Genomic DNA, 20,651 nt, shown 5'->3' with positions numbered 1-20,651 from the left:
CGAATTATGACCACATTGCCAGTACCTCAAACATTATCAGTGTTTATTAATTCCATATAGCTGAGCATCTCAAAGAGAACTCTATCGTCTTTTTGAAATCTAGACCACATATACCACAAACCTGTCATTGACAAACTCATTTTAATTAGATCAGATAGGTGTGTTGTAACTGTTGCCAAATAATTAAATTAGCATATATTGCTAAGAACGTGAGAGCAGGGTGACTCCCATAGTGGGTCTTGAACCCAGCCCTCCAGCAAACACCCTAACATCTGTCCCAATAAGGGACCCTAAGCACGGTCCCAAAAAGGGATATTGCAAGTGCATGTGCTTATTGGGCCCTGCCCAGAAAAAACCCTAACCCCTCCAATTTGAGTCACCTAAAATACTAATGTTTTAGCATCATAGTTTTAGTGGAAATAGGTTTTATTTGTTGTTTTTTATCTATCCTGCCCGTTGACCAAAAAAACATTTCTGAGGAATCACCAGTAGGAGGCACCATGGAAGTAAGTTTGATGAGCTTGAAGATGAAACAACACTTTGAGCATACACACTTTGCCTTTGGAATGGTCAATTTAGAATAAGAGTTCTTCCCTCCATATAAAAATGTCAGGTCTTGTTAAGAGCATGACCAGAACCCCGACCATGAACAATAGGAACAGCAACATCACCCACTCTCGCTATCTCTGCCTGGGGTTACTGGATAAATTCCAATCCTGAAAGTTGATGACAAGAAAGCAAAAGCATGAAATTATGTATCGGGGCAGCTGCTGTAGCCTATATAGCCATACCAACTAAAGATAACATGTTTTCATTCTGTATTCATTATATCTCATTATATATATAATGAATTGTATTTACACGGGAAGGTATATGTGTGGTTAATAATGGGTTACTTGTCTGAAACACTCAGTCAATCAGCAATTTGGCATGGGTCCTCAGATCCTCAAAAAATTCTACAGCTGCACCATCGAGAGCATCCTGACTGGTTGCATCACCGCCTGGTATGGCAACTGCTTGGCCTCTGACCGCAAGGCACTACAGAGGGTTGTGCGTACGGCCCAGTACATCACTGGGGCAAAGCTCCCTGCCATCCAGGACCTCTATACCAGGCGGTGTCAGATGAAGGCCCTCAAAATTGTCAAAGACTCCAGCCACCCTAGTCATAGACTGTTCTCTCTGCTACCGCACGGCAAGCGGTACCGGAGTGCCAAGTCTAGGTCCAAAAGACTTCTCAACAGCTTCTACCCCCAAGCCATAAGACTCCTGAACAGCTAATCATGGCTACCCGGACTATTTGCACTGCCCCCCCACCCCATCCTTTTTACGCTGCTGCTACTCTGTTAAGTATTTATGCATAGTCACTTTAACTCTACCCACATGTACATATTACCTCAACTACCTCAACTAGCCGGTGCCCCCGCACATTGACTATGCAACGGTACCCCCCTGTATATATAGCCTCCCTACTGTCACTTTATTTTACTGTATATATAGCCTCCCTACTGTCACTTTATTTTACTTCTGCTCTTTTTTTCTCAACACTTTTTTGTTGTTGTTTTATTCTTACTTTTTTTGTTTAAAATAAATGCACTGTTGGTTAAGGGCTGTAAGTAAGCATTTCACTGTAATGTCTGCACCTGTTGTATTCGGCGCATGTGACCAATACAATTTGATTTGATTTGATTTGATTTGAATTTCCATTTATGATACTTAAATACATTTTACGTTTCTCTATGGCTTTTCCTTTTGAGATTTTAGCTTTACAGGCAGACAAAATAACAACTATATTTTTTAATCGTTCGTTTGTATTTCCATTTTGTGATCCATTGCCATAGCGATATTTACTGGAATTCACCTGATATCCCGGGTCAGTGTACCTTGGTCTCTGTACGCAGTACTCCACACAGTACTAAAGTAATATAGTTGTTATCAATGATATAGTCTCGGAAAAACCAGACCTAGGGCAACAGCACTAGTTTATGTCCGAACATTGTTAACGTGGGATGCAACATGTCTGCCGAGGGAGACTATTAATGATACACAAAAATCATCCGAATATTTTTTAGAGCCTTTAAACCTGTGCTGTGATTTGACAACATGCAAAAGGCTGTGATTTGACAACATACAAAAGTATGTGTTTATACATTTAAAGATGTAGGGTGGCAGTTAGCCTAGTGTTGGCCAGTAACCGAAAGGTCGCTGGTTTGAATCCTGTTGCTGTGCCCTTGAGCAAAGCACTTAACCCTAATTGCTCTGGATAAGAGTGTCTACTAAAGGGCCTCCCGAGTGGCGCAGCGGGCTGGGAGTCCCATAGGACGGCGCACAATTGGCCAAGCGTCGTCCGGGTTAGGGGGGGCTTTACTTGGCGGCTGGCTGGCTAGCGGGTGTAAGGAGCACGGTTAGGTGGGTCATGTTTCGGAGGACACATGACTCCACCTTCGCCTCTCCCGAGCCGGTTGGGGAGTTGCAACGATGAGACAAGATAGTAATTGAAATTGGGATAAAAAAAAAGAGGGTACAAAATAAGTGTCTACTAAAATGTAAGAATAATGTTTTGCATTTTAAAATGTCACACCAGGGATGATCTCTAAACCTCTTGTGAAGTATTTCAAGAATCAAGGTGACGACTAAGTTCTTCCCTACCTACAAAGCATCTTTAATATACAGTACTTGTACCAGAAAGTAATCTGAGTAAAATGATGAACGATGTTGAACGTAAAGATGCTAATAACTTCAGATAGTTTGTCGTTAAACATATATAAAAAATTAACTCATATTTTTCCGTTTTCAAATTGGACCAAACATAAACGTCAAATGTATCCTTCTCACTTCTTCTTTTCCATTCCTTCTTTATTCTCCTTCCCTGAAGTTCCTCTGTTTCCTTTCTTTACCCAAAAGCTCCATCTCTTCTACACTTCTCTTTTCGTTCTTCCTGCACCGTTCTTTTGTGAGTGTGTGTGAACTGTGGCATTTATTGACACATAGGGAGCAGGGAGATAGTTTACTTCTTCTTATACATACCAACCATGTGACCTTGGTGTGCTTGCCACGCGCACCCCAGAAGCGCCTGAAACCACAGTGAGCCCTGTTCTTCTTCTGCCTCTCAAGAACCTCTCTCAGCTTGTTGTCCAGACCGTTAGCAAGGACCTGGCTGTACTTGCCATCCTTTTCGTCCTTTCTTCTTTGCATCGCCTTCCTTCTGAGTTCATTGAACTCTTGAGGGATGTAAGAAGGATGTTATAGGATGGTCTCACACCTGTTTGTAGAGCTGGAAGGCTCTCCGTACTTGGTCAGACTTGTCTTTGTCTCACCGAGATGCGTTTCTCCGTTTACCACGACACCCTCTCTGACCTTATCTACCCTTCTCACTACATCATTCTGTTCCATTCTCTCTTATGATGAATACCTGATGGGCAAAATATAGTCATGATAAAACACACGGAGTCTACATAATTTCCGACATATCTCTGGAGTCTGCTGTTTCTCTGTTATCAACACCACATATCGTCTTGTTTCATCCACATCCTCTCTCCTGTATGCAGCATCCTCTTTTCTTCTCTCTATCAAATCATCATCATCATCATCATCATCATCATCTCTTCCTGTATCTGCCTTTCCTACATTTTCCTTTCTTCTGACTGCAACATGTTGTCCCTGTCCTTTATTTCCACCAACACTGTGATCATCATCTCCACTTGTCTTTATTTGAACATACTCTCCAGCCTCTGTAACCCCATCCTCTCTGAGTGAACGGTGAACTTGGTTGCTTCCATGGTTCTCACGATCTGGATGTGCTTTGGGAGGGAAGGAAAATGAAGGACATCAGGTGATACAGTTTCAAGGCAATTGATAAGTGCACAGTTAATAAATTAACTTACATTTCCTGTACACGAGTAGATAAGCACTCCAAGAACTAGAGAGAGAAGAATTTGTTAACTTACATATTTATTTACTACTTGGAACGCCTGTTAATGTTCTGGTTTATAAATTTGGCGATAAACTTCGGATACATAACTGGAAACAAACACACGTGAAAAAAAAGGTACCTTTCAATCAGTGGAGCTGGTTGGAGCTGTAAGGGAGGAGCAGCAATGCGTTAAAAGTAAATAAATAGAATACATTGCCAATGGCCTTAGATAAGATTCTGACGGAGTAGCATGGTATTTGTGGTGATTCCCCATCAAATATATTTAAAAAATGTACTATAACCTCCATATCTGTTCTTGAAGTGATAAACCTTGTCTGGTTAACTCCAGTGGCGATTTTAGCATGTCAATCTTGGTGAATGCATGCCAGCGAAGCCACTACACAACTCTAAACAATACATTAAATGCACTCTAACGGTGACAAACGCTTATGGCTGACTTGCTTAAATAAATATTGTTTCTACTGACTCCTTGTGGATTTGTATAACTGGATAAGAACCACATACTCCTTCAGTAATAATGAATGTCGACATGAGTTTTGACTTTTAAACCATACACAAACATTATTAGATTTATGTTCAGTAAATTCATAATGTGTGTTCTTATATAATTAACAATTAGCTCTAAGTATAAGCAAGGGCAAGCAAACGAGCTGGGATGAGGTAGGCCTATTCGTTCATAAATTTCGAAATGGACAGCGACAGAAATTCAGATAGATGTTAGTCCGGATAAATTCAGCAATATGTTGAGGCCTTAACTTTACTCTTTAAGTCACCACAGAGAGAGAAAGACCCAGACTCAGCAGTTAGCCTACCATCTGAAGTATTTTGTAGGCCTATGTGGTTAAAAAAAAAGCACAATACAATCACGAGGATCCACTTTTATAGACAATATACAGCGCATTGCGCAAAACAAAACAACCCTCGCAATATGAACTGGAATTACATGGGTCTATTACTGAACTTTTTGTTGAACAAAAATATTTGAATGGGAAGAGACTTTCACTGGCAAACATGGTTACGAGGAGGGGATATTATAATAAAATGTTGTTGGGTCTGTAACTTACAGACCCAACCACATTTTATTATAGTATCTCCTCCTCGTGGAGAAAAGCACCTGAGCTAATTATAACACACAAAGTAAGCAAAACAATGAAATACATAATTTTAACATTGCCTAAAATTATGAATAAGATACTAATGAGATAGACCTAATATAAGCAATATAACAATGCAGCTGTACAAACGATGGCATATATGCGGTTAAGAGGCAAGCGGTAATTTCGATGAAGACATGAGCGAGCTGAGACGGATGTAGCGAGCTGAGATGGATGTAGCCTACATGCCGCCTATTCGTTCAGGATTTTAAAAATGGATTACGACATAATTCAGAACATGGGCCGTTCTTACAGTATTGTGCCTGTACACCAAGTCAGAACCGTACGATAAATAACGGGGGCACATAAGCAGACAATGAAAGCTCTTACAATATTCGATAATTACATTTCTCTAAAACAGGCTATAGGCTACAGGTGCACTACCAAGTCAGAACAGTAAGCTATATGCCTATTCTTTCAGCCCTTTTGAAATGGACAGCGACAGAATTCAGAACATGGGCCTTTCTTACAGTATTATCCCTGCACACCAAGTCCGAACAGTAGGCTAAATTAATGGGGGCACATAAGCAGGACAATGAAAGCTCTAACAATGGGGGCACGTAAGCATACAATGAAAGCTGTTACAATATTCAATGATGACATTTCTCTAAAACTGGCTATAGGCTACATGTGCACCACCAAGTCAGAACAGTTGGACAAACAGGCCCTGCAGTGCTGTCTCACAATTGCCACACAATTGCCACACAAGTGGGATGGTGTGTGACTGGTGAAGATTCTCTAGTCTGTCTGTGAGGGGCACAACTGAATGGCATGACTCAAATAGCATGGCTGATACAAATACATATTTGATAGAGCCTCCCAGGTAGACTGTTCCCATGAAACATGTCTAGAACATTAATATCTTATATTCTGAGAACATGGCAACCATGTTCTGTGTATGTTTGGTGGGAAGTTGATGGAATATTCTCGTAACCCTCAGAAAACAGGACACAAATGTTATTGCAAGTTCCCATGAAACGTGTCTAGAACATTAATATTGAATATACTGAGAACATGGTAACGACGTTCTGGGTAAGTTCTGTTTGACATTAAGGCAATGGTTTCTTGCACGTCACTGGAACATTCCATGAAAATGTTGTGTAATGTCCTAATGAGACTCTTAAGGGAACGTTCTGTCAAGTTGTGCAAACTTTTGTAGTTAGCTGGGTTGTGGCTTTTGTAACTTTCTCACTCATCATTATTTATGATTCATTCATTATTCTTAATCATGGCATTATCAGGATACATTTTTAAGTGTTCAGAAACATCTTATCTACTCACTTAGAAAGAAAATTACTCCAGTCATCATTCACCATTCAGTCTCTATTGGGCAAAACCCAAAACCCAACCAAATCAAACTGCAAATGCATCCAACGAGTTTGTAAAGTCACAAGCTTGATCGCGTGCTAGGAACATGGGACCAAATACTAGTGGAAACATTTTTTCGTAAGGAAAGCGTAAGAGGACAAACCAAGGATACCAAATAATCAAGATTTAGACAAAGTTAATTATACATTCAAGGGCATTTTAATATCATTAGCAGTCATCATGGGCATACATTTATTTCATTAATGTACTTTTTTTTCTCATTTGTGACTGACTGACTGAACTATAACAACCAATATCCTTTTCCCAGTCATCTTGATGTAGCCTAAACTGACATTTCATCTGTCTTCATTGTTCATAATCTCATAATAATTCTACAAATAAATGTAAAAACAATCAGTCAGTAATTAGACACTTGCCCACTAGGATGTTGTTGATGAGCATGGCATTGCAGGAGGATCTGTGTTTCACCAATCAAATTAGATAAACAGGGAACTCCTATTAAACCTTCCTCTTCTGTTCTTCTTCTTCTTCACCTCTCCTGAGCTCTCCTTTTGCTCTCTTCCTATCTTTTCCTCTTTTTCGTCATCACATTCATTTTGCTTTTCCTCTCCTTTTCTCTTGAGAGTCAAGTCTGTTTGTCTGCTCCCACTTGTGTTCACAGAGCTAGGAGACTGTGTGGACTGACTTGGCGAATTGTGATCCTCTCTTCTCGCTTGCTCAACATAACCCTCCCCTTCCCTTTCCACACCACCCTTTTTTATGTTATCCTCTCCTGTCTCTTTCATAACACCCTGTTCCCTCTTCTCCTCATTATCCTCTCCTGTCTCTTTCATAACACCCTGTTCCCTCTTCTCCTCATTATCCTCTCCTGTCTCTTTCATAACACCCTGTTCCCTCTTCTCCTCATTATCCTCTCCTGTCTCTTTCATAACACCCTGTTCCCTCTTCTCCTCATTATCCTCTCCTGTCTCTTTCATATCACCCTGTTCCCTCTTCTCTGCATTATCCTCTCCTGTCTCTGTCACACACCCCTGTTCCCTCTTCTTTACATTATCCTCTCCTGTCTCTGTCACACACCCCTGTTCCCTCTTCTCTACATTATCCTCTCCTGTCTCTGTCACACACCCCTTTTCCCTCTTCTTTACATTATCCTCTCCTGTCTCTGTCACACACCCCTGTTCCCTCTTCTCTGCATTATCCTCTCCTGTCTCTGTCACACTCCCCTGTTCCCTCTTCTTTACATTATCCTCTCCTGTCTCTGTCACACACCCCTTTTCCCTCTTCTTTACATTATCCTCTCCTGTCTCTGTCACACACCCCTGTTCCCTCTTCTCTGCATTATCCTCTCCTGTCTCTGTCACACTCCCCTGTTCCCTCTTCTTTACATTATCCTCTCCTGTCTCTGTCACACACCCCTGTTCCCTCTTCTCTGCATTATCCTCTCCTGTCTCTGTCACACACCCCTGTTCCCTCTTCTCTGCATTATCCTCTCCTGTCTCTGTCACACCCCCCTGTTCCCTCTTCTTTACATTATCCTCTCCTGTCTCTGTCACACCCCCCTGTTCCCTCTTCTTTGCATTATCCTCTCCTGTCAATGTCACACACCCCTGTTCCCTCTTCTCTGCATTATTAACAAAACCATGATCCCCTCCTTTCTTTTCTGCAACAGCAGAAACAAAACCACCCTCTCCGACAACATCCTCCTTTCTTTTCTCTGCCACATCTCCTTCTCCACTGGCTGGGAAGGACTGGCACTGTGAGTTAGTGAGTGAACAGCCTTGGCTGGTTCCATGGTTCATCTGAAGATCTGGTGCATGCACTTTGAAATGGATGGAAAGTGACAGGTTCAATATAAATCAAATCAAATCATATTTTATTTGTCACATGCGCCGAATACAATAGGTGTAGACCTTACAGTGAAACGCTTACTTACAAGCTCTTACCCAACAATGCAGTTTTAAGAAAAATAAGTGTTAAGTAAAAAATAGACAAATAAAAAATAAAAAATAACTAATAACTAACGAGTAGCAGTAAAATAACAGTAACAAGGCTGTATACAGGGGGTACCGGTACAGAGTCAATGTGCGGGGGCACAGGTTAGTTGAGGTAATTGAGGTAATATGTACATGTAGATAGAGTTAAAGTGACTATGCATAGATAATAAACAGAAAGTAGCAGCAGCGTAAAAGAGACGGGGGGGGGGGGCGACGACAATGCAAATAGTCCGGGTAGCCATTTGATATAATTAGTGATAGAGTGGTATTACATATAATAGTTAACTTTAGTTTACTTACATTTCTTGTACATAAGCAAGTAAGCTCTTCGGGATCTAATAGAAAAATAACAGTGTTATCTTACAAATTAATTAATAAATAATTTTCTAAGGAAGGTATATTTGTGTTCTAAAATGTAATGTAGTCATTATATTCAACCATGCTTCATGAGATGTATAAAATACAGAAAAATAATAACGCTTACATTTCAAAACCTTGCGTAGATGGCTGTTGATTGAGCTGTAACAGAGGGAAAGCAATGGTGATAAAATGGTATACAATGGCCTTGCGTGACATACAGTATTACGTACAGTGGCTTGCGAAAGTATTCACCCCCCTTGGAATTTTTCCTATTTTGTTGCCTTACAACCTGGAATTAAAATGGATTTTTGGGGGGTTTGTATCATTTGATTTACACAACATGCCTACCACTTTGAAGAAGTAAAATATTTTTTGTGTGTGAAACAAACAAGAAATAAGACAAAACAACAGAAAACTTGAGCATGCATAACTATTAACCCCTCCCAAAGTCAATACTTTGTAGAGCCACTTTTTGCAGCAATTACAGCTGCAAGTCTCTTGGGGTATGTCTCTATAAGCTTGGCACATCTAGCCACTGGGATTTTTGCCCATTCTTCAAGACAAAACTACTCCAGCTCCTTCAAGTTGGATGGGTTCCACTGGTGTACAGCAATCTTTAAGTCATACCACAGACTCTCAATTGGATTGAGGTCTGGGCTTTTACTAGGCCATTCCAAGACATTTAAATGTTTCCCCTTAAACCACTCAAGTGTTGCTTTAGCAGTATGCTTAGGGTCATTGTCCTGCTGGAAGGTGAACCTCCGTCCCAGTCTCAAATCTCTGGAAGACTGAAACAGGTTTCCCTCAAGAATTTCCCTGTATTTAGCGCCATCCATCATTCCTTCAATTCTGACCAGTTTCCCAGTCCCTGCCGATGAAAAACATCCCCACAGCATGATGCTGCCACCACCATGCTTCACTGTGGGGATGGTGTTCTTGGGGTGATGAGAGGTGTTGGGTTTGCGCCAGACATAGCATTCTCCTTGATGGCCAAAAAGCTCAATTTTAGTCTCATCTGACCAGAGTACCTTCTTCCATATGTTTGGGGAGTCTCCCACATGCCTTTTGGCGAACACCAAACGAGTTTGCTTATTTTTTTCTTTAAGCAATGGCTTTTTTCTGGCCACTCTTCCGTAAAGCCCAGCTCTTTGGAGTGTACGGCTTAAAGTGGTCTTATGGACAGATACTCCAATCTCCGCTGTGGAGCTTTGCAGCTCCTTCAGGGTTATCTTTGGTCTCTTTGTTGCCTCTGTGATTAATGCCCTCCTTGCCTGGTCTGTGAGTTTTGGTGGGCGGCCCTCTCTTGGCAGGTTTGTTGTGGTGCCATATTCTTTCAATTTTTATATAATGGATTTAATGGTGCTCCGTGGGATGTTCAAAGTTTTGGATATTTTCTTATAACCCAACCCTAATCTGTACTTCTCCACAACTTTGTCCCTGACCTGTTTGGAGAGCTCCTTAACTTCATGGTTCCGCTTGCTTGGTGGTGCCCCTTGCTTAAAAAATAAATTATTTTTTAATGGTAAGTTTATTTGAACAGTGAGAGATAGAATAACAACAAAAAAATCCAGAAAAACGCATGTCAAAAATGTTATAAATTGATTTGCATTTTAATGAGGGAAATAAATATTTGACCCCCTCTCAATCTGGCTCCCAGGTGTCTTTTATACAGGTAACAAGCTGAGATTAGGAGCACACTCTTAAAAGGAGCGCTCCTAATCTCAGCTTGTTACCTGTATACAAGACACCTGTCCACAGAAGCAATCAATCAATCAGATTCCAAACTCTCCACCATGGCCAAGACCAAAGAGCTCTCCAAGGATGTCAGGGACAAGATTGTAGACCTACACAAGGCTGGAATGAGCTACAAGACCATCGCCAAGCAGCTTGGTGAGAAGGTGACAACAGTTGGTGCGATTATTCGCAAATGGAAGAAACACAAAATAACTGTCAATCTCCCTCGGGCTGGGGCTCCATGCAAGATCTCACCTCGTGGAGTTGCAATGATCATGAAAACGGTGAGGAATCAGCCCAGAACTACACGGGAGGATCTTGTCAATGATCTCAAGGCAGCTGGGACCATAGTCACCAAGAAAACAATTGGTAACACACTACGCCGTGAAGGACTGAAATCCTGCAGCGCCCGCAAGGTCCCCCTGCTCAAGAAAGCACATATACTTGCCCGTCTGAAGTTTGCCAATGAACATCTGAATGATTCAGAGGAGAACTGGGTGAAAGTGTTGTGGTCAGATGAGACCAAAATCGAGCTCTTTGGCATCAACTCAACACGCCGTGTTTGGAGGAGGAATGCTGCCTATGACTCCAAGAACACCATCCCCACCGTCAAACATGGAGGTGGAAACATTATGCTTTGGGGGTGTTTTTCTGCTAAGGGGACAGGACAACTTCACCGCATCAAAGGGACGATGGACGGGGCCATGTACTGTCAAATCTTGGGTGAGAACATCCTTCCCTCAGCCAGGGCATTGAAAATGGGTCGTGGATGGCTATTCCAGCATGACAATGACCCAAAACACACGGCCAAGGCAACAAAGGAGTGGCTCAAGAATAAGTACATTAAGGTCCTGGAGTGGCCTAGCCAGTCTCCAGACCTTAATTCCATAGAAAATCTGTGGAGGGAGCTGAAGGTTTGAGTTGCCAAACGTCAGCCTCGAAACCTTAATGACTTGGAGAAGATCTGCAAAGAGGAGTGGGACAAAATCCCTCCTGAGATGTGTGCAAACATGGTGGCCAACTACAAGAAACGTCTGACCTCTGTGATTGCCAACAAGGGTTTTGCCACCAAGTACTAAATAATGTTTTGCAGAGGGGTCAAATACTTATTTCCCTCATTAAAATGCAAATCAATTTATAACATTTTTGACATGCATTTTTCTGGATTGTTTTGTTGTTATTCTGTCTCTCACTGTTCAAATAAACCTACCATTAAAATTATAGACTGATCATGTCTTTATCAGTGGGCAAACGTACAAAATCAGCAGGGGATCAAATACTTTTTTCCCTCACTGTATATCTTCAAAATGTGATTAAACTATATCTTGGATGTCATGGACTTTCATCTACAGTGCTGTCTATGAATTTAAGAGGGGTTACATTTCCCTAGCCCCATCCCTCAGCTGAATACCAAAACAAATAGTAAGTGGTTTTGCTGTTTTTCGAATCCCAGAATGTACCTTTAAATGACTACTGCGGTATTAGTCCTGGTTTCCCATCCAACCCAATACAGTATATTCTCATTTGAAACCTAACAACTTGTTTACAACCTCACCCACATTATGATCTGTTAAACAAATGAGACGTAGCCCTTGTCTATTAACAGGGCCATACAAAAAGCATATAATAATAACATCTATCTAGTCATATCCCCTTCAATAAAAGAACACTCCTTACCAGTCTAACGTAGCTGTCATCAAACACATACCACTTCTGATCTTCGTAGGACTTGATTCTAGAAGTGTAATGTCCACCTCTTAGACTCCCCACATGGTCCACTATCGCATAGAGTTCATATGCATACCTCTGTTCAGAGATGTTGAATAAATCAAACAGTGACATGAACTGCAGAAAGGGACATCACTGGATTTTTTCTCCTTTATGTACCATCAACATAGTATGTAAATATCCAACTGTGTAACCAAATTAGAAAATGTGTGATAACAGAACCTGTTGAATGAATAACGTTGTAAATAATAATAATTGTAATACCGCTGTCTGCAATGTGTAAGGCACTTCCACACAGCAGTCGATTTTGACATAATCCATCCTATTGTAGTCAAACTGAAACCTCTTGAGGAGCAGAGTCAGAATCTCTGGGTAATCTTTCATCTGATATTCCTGGTGACACAAAATGTAACCAGAGACATTAGACTTTTTAGTCCTGATTATTTTAACCACTAGAGAGAGACAGTATCTTGTATAGTGAAAATCTTACTTGGTGGCGTTCTCCTTTTTCCAGTGGAAGTTTGGAGGTGGATGCAGGGCATAACTCAAACCCTTACCAATTGGAATTACTTTTCTAAACTTAATCAATCACATTTGTTTCTGCCCTCGAGGCAGAACTGCCCACAGATCAAGGTGGAATAATACATTTGGGAAATGAAAGGAGAATTCTAAATATCCCTACTCACAATGGTTGCATCTGCTTTCTCGTCACAGCCATCACAGTACATCTTATTGTCCCCACTGACCGTTGAAGACTTGAAAAACTCGGTCCACCCATCGTCCTAAAAACAACATAAACAGAAAAAACATTAAACACAGTTATGTTTGCCTTTGACTGAGACTGGGATATTTGCCTAAAATGAGATCATACACATGAATACATGGGGTTTGCTCATATCAATACTTCCTTGTCTGTTATACTGAGAGGACATTAAATTACACTTTCCCATGCAAACATTGTAGTTGCTAACAGGTGATAATGTTCCTTACCACACTGTAAGTTTTGTCGAAGCCTGAGGAATCTTTCATCGAGAGTGGCAGAGACCAAAATGGACGACTTTTATCACTGATTGGATGACCTTCTGAACAGGTGGAGATGTGTCTCAATTGTCCTTTGAAGATCTAAAGACAAACATTGGATACAATCTTTGCCTTCTTGTCATACCATTAGTTCTATAGACAGCATAACTTTAGAACTGTCAATTTATCAGTGATGCATTACCTTGGACACGTCAGCATTGACCAGGCTTAAAATCTTCTCTAAATACTGAGCAGCATCTTGTTGCTCAAATACTGTGTGACAAAAATCAAATATATCACTCAGATGGCAGGCTAATACTACAGGATAATATTATGCACTTAAATATATTTACTATGATCACAAGTTACTAAAGTTAGTGATGCACAAAATGCATATTCCATGTGAGCTCCGATAACTAAACTCACCATTTCCAATTCCCAGTTTTGATGAGATGTCCTCTGTGCCAGCATTGCTTGTCTTTAAAATCTCAAACAACTTTTTCAACTGAGGACCAACTCCATCCTTGTTCTCTAGCTCTGGCTCCTGTTGTTGTTCTTGTTCAAACACTTGGCTGTAGGGAGACATTTTAAATGTATTTTTGTTTTTTTATTGATCGCCTATTTATTATTTTGAGTTACATCTAAGAATATTCAAGATGGCTAGAGCTTGGCAGCTCACTAAATCCAGTACAGGCATTTTAATTACGATAAAACGCATAAAAAGTATCCAAACCTTTCCACAGCCTCTCTGAAGTCCTTAGTCATGAAGAGGACCTGCAGAACACTGTTCAAATAACAGGTTGCTCCTTGATTATACAGGCCATGGTAATCTGAAATAGGGACAACAATTTAAGGAGAAGGCCTGGTACTACAGCACCTTCAGAAAGTATTCACACCCCTTGATGTTTTTCCACATTTTGTTGTGTTACAGGCTGAATTTAAATGGATTGCATTGAGATGTTTTTGTCACTGGCCTACACACAGTACCCCATAATGTCAAAGTGGAGTTATGCTTTACAACATTTGTACAAATTCATTAAAAATCAAAAGCTGAGTCAATACGTTCAACCTCTTTATTATGGCAAGCCTAAATAAGTTCAGGAGGAAACATGTGCTTAACAAGTCACATAATAAGATGCATGGACTCACTCTGAGTGCAATAATAGTGTTTAACATGATTTTTTAATGACTACCTCATTCATCTGTAAGGTCCCTCAGTCAAACAATGCATTTCAAACACAGATTCAACCACAAAGACCAGAGAGGTTTTCCAATAGCTCGCAATGAAGGGAACCTATTGATAGATTGGTAAAAAAAATAAAAACAGACATTGAATATCCCTTTGAAAATGTTGAAGTTATTAATTACACTTAGGATAATGTGTCAATACACCAAGTCACTACAAAGATACAGGTGTCCTTCCTAACTCAGTTGACGGAGAGGAAGGAAATCGCTCAGGGATTTTACCATGAGGCCAATGGTGCCTTTAAAACAGTTACAGAGTTGAATGGCTGTGATAGGAGAAAACTGAGGATGGATTAACAACATTGTAGTTACTCTACAATACTAACCTAACTGACAGCGTGAAATTAAGGAAGCCTGTACAGAATAAAAATATTCCAAAGCATGCATCCTGTTTGCAACAAGGCACTAAAGTAATACTGCAAGAAATGTGTCAAAGCAATTTACTTCCAATACAACACATTACTGAGTACCACTCTCCATATTTTCAAGCATAATGGGGGCTGCATCATGTTTTGTGTATGCTTGTAATCCTTAAGGACTGGGGAGTTTTTCAGGATAAAAAATAAATGGAATGGAGCTAAGCATAGGCTAAATCCTAGAGGAAAACCTGGTTCAGTCTGCTTTTCACCAGACACTGGGAGATGAATTTACCTTTCAGCAGCACAATAACCTAAAACACAAGGCCAAATCTACACTGGAGTTGCTTACCAAGAAGACAATGAATGTTCCTGAGTGGCCGAGATACAGTTTTGACTTAAATCTACTTGAAAATGAATGGCAAGACCTGAAAATGGTTGTCAAGTGATGATCAACACCCAATTTGACAGAGCTTGAAGAATTTTGAAAATAATAATGGGCAAATGATGCACAATCAGTGGCGACCCGTCATTCAGGGCAGTCTGTTTTGATCCCCACCTGTTTAGCAAAAAAATGATAGATATATACAGTGAAGGAAAAAAGTATTTGATCCCCTGCTGATTTTGTATGTTTGCCCACTGACAAAGACATGATCAGTCTATAATATTAATGGTATGTTTATTTGAACAGTGAGAGACAGAATAACAACAACAAAATCCAGAAATACGCATGTCAAAAATGTTATAAATTGATTTGCATTTTAATGAGGGAAATAAGTATTTGACCCCTCTGCAAAACATGACTTAGTACTTGGTGGCAAAACCCTTGTTGGTAATCACAGAGGTCAGACATTTCTTGTAGTTGGCCACCAGGTTTGCACACATCTCAGGAGGGATTTTGTTCCACTCCTCTTTGCAGATCTTCTCCAAGTCATTAAGGTTTTGAGGCTGACGTTTGGCAACTCGAACCTTCAGCTCCCTCCACAGAATTTCTATGGCATTAAGGTCTGGAGACTGGCTAGGCCACTCCAGGACCTTAATGTGCTTCTTCTTGAGCCACTCCTTTGTTGCCTTGGCCATGTGTTTTGGGTCATTGTCATGCTGGAATACCCATCCACGACCCATTTTCAATGCCCTGGCTGAGGGAAGGAGGTTCTCACCCAAGATTTGGCGGTACATGGCCCCGTCCATCGTCCCTTTGATGCGGTGAAGTTGTCCTGTCCCCTTAGCAGAAAAACACCCCCAAAGCATAATGTTTCCACCTCCATGTTTGATGGTGGGGTTGGTGTTCTTGGGATCATAGGCAGCATTCCTCCTCCTCCAAACACGGCGAGTTGAGTTGATGGCAAAGAGCTCGATTTTGGTCTCATCTGACAACAACACTTTCACCCATGTACAGTGGGGAAAAAAAGTATTTAGTCAGCCACCAATTGTGCAAGTTCTCCCACTTAAAAAGATGAGAGGCCTGTAATTTTCATCATAGGTACACGTCAACTATGACAGACAAATTGAGAAAAAGAAATCCAGAAAATCACATTGTAGGATTTTTTATGAATTTATTTGCAAATTATGGTGGAAAATAAGTATTTGGTCACCTACAAACAAGCAAGATTTCTGGCTCTCACAGACCTGTAACTTCTTCTTTAAGAGGCTCCTCTGTCCTCCACTCGTTACCTGTATTAATGGCACCTGTTTGAACTTGTTATCAGTATAAAAGAGACCTGTCCACAACCTCAAACAGTCACACTCCAAACTCCACTATGGCCAAGACCAAAGAGCTGTCAAAGGACACCAGAAACAAAATTGTAGACCTGCACCAGGCTGGGAAGACTGAATCTGCAATAGGTAAGCAGCTTGGTTTGAAGAAATCAACTGTGGGAGCAATTATTAGGAAATGGAAGACATACAAGACCACTGATAATCTCCCTCGATCTGGGGCTCCACGCAAGATCTCACCCCGTGGGGTCAAAATGATCACAAGAACGGTGAGCAAAAATCCCAGAACCACACGGGGGGACCTAGTGAATGACCTGCAGAGAGCTGGGACCAAAGTAACAAAGCCTACCATCAGTAACACACTACGCCGCCAGGGACTCAAATCCTGCAGTGCAAGACGTTTCCCCCTGCTTAAGCCAGTACATGTCCAGGCCCGTCTGAAGTTTGCTAGAGTGCATTTGGATGATCCAGAAGAGGATTGGGAGAATGTCATATGGTCAGATGAAACCAAAATAGAAATTTTTGGTAAAAACTCAACTCGTCGTGTTTGGAAGATAAAGAATGCTGAGTTGCATCCAAAGAACACCATACCTACTGTGAAGCATAGGGGTGGAAACATCATGCTTTGGGGCTGTTTTTCTGCAAAGGGACCAGGACGACTGATCCGTGTAAAGGAAAGAATGAATAGGGCCATGTATCGTGAGATTTTGAGTGAAAACTTCCTTCCATCAGCAAGGGCATTGAAGATGAAACGTGGCTGGGTCTTTCAGCATGACAATGATCCCAAACACACCGCCCGGGCAACGAAGGAGTGGCTTCGTAAGAAGCATTTCAAGGTCCTGGAGTGGCCTAGCCAGTCTCCAGATCTCAACCCCATAGAACATCTTTGGAGGGAGTTGAAAGTCTGTGTTGCCCAGCGACAGCCCCAAAACATCACTGCTCTAGAGGAGATCTGCATGGAGGAATGGGCCAAAATACCAGCAACAGTGTGTGAAAACCTTGTGAAGACTTACAGAAAACGTTTGACCTGTGTCATTGCCAACAAAGGGTAAATAACAAATTATTGAGAAACTTTTGTTATTGACCAAATACTTATTTTCCACCATAATTTGCAAATAAATTCATAAAAAATCCTACAATGTGATTTTCTGGAGGAAAAAAATCTCATTTTGTCTGTCATAGTTGACGTGTACCTATGATGAAAATTACAGGCCTCTCTCGTCTTTTTAAGTGGCAGAACTTGCACAATTGGTGGCTGACTAAATACTTTTTTCCCCCACTGTATATGTATATGTGCTTTCTTGAGCAGGGGGACCTTGCGGGTGCTGCAGGATTTCAGTCCTTCACGGCGTAGTGTGTTACCAATTGTTTTCTTGGTGACTATGGTCCCAGCTGCCTTGAGATCATTGACAAGATCCTCCCGTGTAGTTCTGGGCTGATTCCTCACCGTTCTCATGATCATTGCAACTCCACAAGGTGAGATCTTGCATGGAGCCCCAGGCCGAGGGAGATTGACAGTTCTTTTGTGTTTCTTCCATTTGCGAATAATCGCACCAACTGTTGTCACCTTCTCACCAAGCTGCTTGGCGATGGTCTTGTAGCCCATTCCAGCCTTGTGTAGGTCTACAATCTTGTCCCTGACATCCTTGGAGAGCTCTTTGGTCTTGGCCATGGTGGAGAGTTTGGAATCTGATTGATTGATTGCTTCTGTGGACAGGTGTCTTTTATACAGGTAACAAACTGAGATTAGGAGCACTCCCTTTAAGAGTGTGCTCCTAATCTCAGCTCGTTACCTGTATAAAAGACACCTGGGAGCCAGAAATCTTTCTGATTGAGAGGGGGTCAAATACTTATTTCCCTCATTAAAATGCAAATCAATTTATAACATTTATGACATGCGTTTTTCTGGATATTTTTTTTGTTATTCTGACTCTCACTGTTCAAATAAACCTACCATTAAAATTATAGACTGATCATTTCTTTGTCAGTGGGCAAACGTACAAAATCAGCAGGGGATCAAATACTTTTTTTCCTCACTGTAGATCTTATTGGCCACCCGTGAGAGTAAATGTCATCCCATTTTATCATGTTAAGTTTACATACTGCAAATTCTAATCGTCCTTTATTTTATTTGCATTTTACACATTGGATTATTTATTACATATTATAATAAGGTATACCACCTTACTGTATCCCAACAACGGGATTTACATCGGCTTAAAGGGAACTCATACACCAATAACCCAGCATCAATAACCCAGCATCAATTACCCAGCATCAATAACCCAGCATCCAGCACCAATAACCCAACAATGTTTAAAGAAAACAACCCAACTAAGTGACCCAACGCCTGCAACCCAGGATCAACCAAACAACCCAGCATTTTTTAGAGTGTAGCGTAGTGGGAGGATGTGATTGGTGAAGATGCTCTATTCTCTATATTTGTCAAGCACTAGATTAATGAGAGATTTGTCCTGGATTCCATAACAGGAGAGCAGGCGTGAGTCTTCCAGAGTCTTGTATGTGTATCTCATCGTCAGAGTATCTGCATAAAGAGGTGAGAGTTCAGTGTACGATTGTCGTTAATAAGGTGGTACACACATTCCTACCATTGTTATTATCAACTGTTTATGACAATGTTAATCAATATGTTGGAGTTCCCTTGTTTCCCTAGTGATAAACCATAACATTCCATAAATATCATTATGTACAGTATGTATGTTCTATTCTGTATTGTAGAGTTCAACCTGCCTACCTATGTCCCAGCCTGGTAGTCTCTGGACAATTTTCTGTTTCAGCTGCAGCACTGTGGTATTGTTCATCTCCTCCTCTGAATGGCCCACGTCGATTTCCATTATCTCCCCTCTCAGTCCATTCACTCTAACGTGGAATGTTGCTGAATGTGATCAAAACAAACTTTATTATTTCATGAATCAAGGTTTAGACTAAATTACATTCAAGGGCATTTATGTATAATTTGCAAGTCATGGACATAAATATATTGAATTCATGTAGATGTTTTTTCTCTTTGGGACTTATCATCAGCAGTCTCTATGGTTTCCTGCCCGACTACATTGGTGCCAGATTTTACAACGCCTGGATAGGTATTTAACATATCAGCTATCCACATCATATGATATAGCCATTTGATGCCCAACTACACAGTCGATGACGTGGCATGCAACAATTAGTTGATGCAATGCAACGTCTGCAATGTAGTCGGGCAGGAACTCTGTGTTTGCTTTAACAGAGATTAATTGCTTGAAGGGGGAATGTTGTTAGACACAGAATATCAATGACAAAAGACAGAAATATTTTACTGAGATGTTTTTATGAAGATAACATTAGGTCAGGATCAGAATATTTGCAATCTGTTGTGCCACAAAGCTAAGTAGCTAACCCGCCATGTTAACGTCAACTTTGTAATGTTGATACTACTTGAAAATGCACGTTTTTGTCACCTTTCATTTTTTCATACATTGATATCTTGATATTGCCCAGTGTATGAAAATGTATGCACTCACTAACTGTAAGTCGCTCTGGATAAGAGCGTCTGCTAAATGCCAAAAATGTAAATGTAAAATGTATTGTATTCTGCATTCTACAGTTCCACCTGCCTACCTGAACTCCTCAGGTATTTCCCAGCAGTTTTATATTGTTATTCAATTTTATGTTTAATTTCTGATTGTAGTTTTAATATAATAGTCTATCATCATTGATTTCTTGACATTGCCTATTTAGTATGTGTGTTCCATTCTGCATATAGTTCTACCTGCTTACCTGACTTCCTTGATAGTCCCTCTGGTACTCGCTCAACAGTATTCTGTTTCAGCTGCAGCACTCTGGTATTGTTCATCTCCTCCTCAATATGGCCCATGCCGATTGCCATTCTCTCTTGTCTCTGTCCTTCCACTATAAAGATATACAAATATAAATGCAAGAGCACACTTTGCAACTTGGGTGCCTGTTTTAAAATGCTGTTCAGGTGCACTCCCGGCCCCTACCCCCCAAAAGATACATTTTCCCACTGACATTACCTGCTACGATTATTATTTTGACACAATTGAAATATCTCTTTCATTAA

General features: G+C 40.8%; 2 protein-coding genes and 1 long non-coding RNA gene across 3 annotated transcripts; all 3 read right to left on the bottom strand.

Moving 5' to 3' along the window:
* Positions 1 to 6,671: 6,671 nt before the first annotated feature.
* Positions 6,672 to 9,010, bottom strand: LOC311132733 (uncharacterized protein). The gene is made up of 3 exons (XM_084166030.1): positions 8,893 to 9,010; positions 8,709 to 8,743; positions 6,672 to 8,233 (listed from the first exon to the last, which is right to left on the bottom strand). Exons 1-3 carry the CDS (start codon positions 8,982 to 8,984, stop codon positions 6,891 to 6,893), a joined length of 1,470 nt encoding a protein of 489 aa, XP_084022156.1. The 5' UTR covers positions 8,985 to 9,010; the 3' UTR covers positions 6,672 to 6,890.
* A 3,136-nt stretch (positions 9,011 to 12,146) lies between these two features.
* LOC311132550 (uncharacterized protein) lies at positions 12,147 to 13,797 on the bottom strand (the record flags this gene model as incomplete). The annotated part of the gene is made up of 6 exons (XM_084165812.1): positions 13,677 to 13,797; positions 13,453 to 13,523; positions 13,221 to 13,352; positions 12,917 to 13,012; positions 12,495 to 12,623; positions 12,147 to 12,308 (listed from the first exon to the last, which is right to left on the bottom strand). The coding sequence occupies exons 3-6, from the start codon at positions 13,257 to 13,259 to the stop codon at positions 12,147 to 12,149; spliced, it is 426 nt and encodes a 141-aa protein (XP_084021938.1). The 5' UTR covers positions 13,260 to 13,352; positions 13,453 to 13,523; positions 13,677 to 13,797.
* Positions 13,798 to 19,027: 5,230 nt separating this feature from the next.
* Positions 19,028 to 20,404, bottom strand: LOC311132747. Its single transcript, XR_014613534.1, has 3 exons — positions 20,348 to 20,404; positions 19,323 to 19,463; positions 19,028 to 19,112 (listed from the first exon to the last, which is right to left on the bottom strand). It is a non-coding gene; the product is annotated as an uncharacterized lncRNA (long non-coding RNA).
* Positions 20,405 to 20,651: the final 247 nt, after the last annotated feature.

The sequence above is a fragment of the Coregonus lavaretus genome (genome assembly GCF_964263955.1).
Source record: "Coregonus lavaretus genome assembly, chromosome: 7".
Classification (NCBI taxonomy): Eukaryota; Metazoa; Chordata; class Actinopteri; order Salmoniformes; family Salmonidae; genus Coregonus; species Coregonus lavaretus.
This window is presented reverse-complemented; position numbering and strand designations above follow the sequence as displayed.

Bases quoted from the DNA above. Each gene is read 5' to 3' on its own strand.
- LOC311132733 (XM_084166030.1), bottom strand. From the start codon at position 8,984: ATGTCACGCAAGGCCATTGTATACCATTTTATCACCATTGCTTTCCCT. The intron at 8,744-8,892 runs GTAAGCGTTATT...TTTTTCTATTAG, and splicing joins TCTACGCAAGGTTTTGAAAT to ATCCCGAAGAGCTTACTTGC. The intron at 8,234-8,708 runs GTAAGTAAACTA...TCCATTTCAAAG, and splicing joins CTTGCTTATGTACAAGAAAT to TGCATGCACCAGATCTTCAG.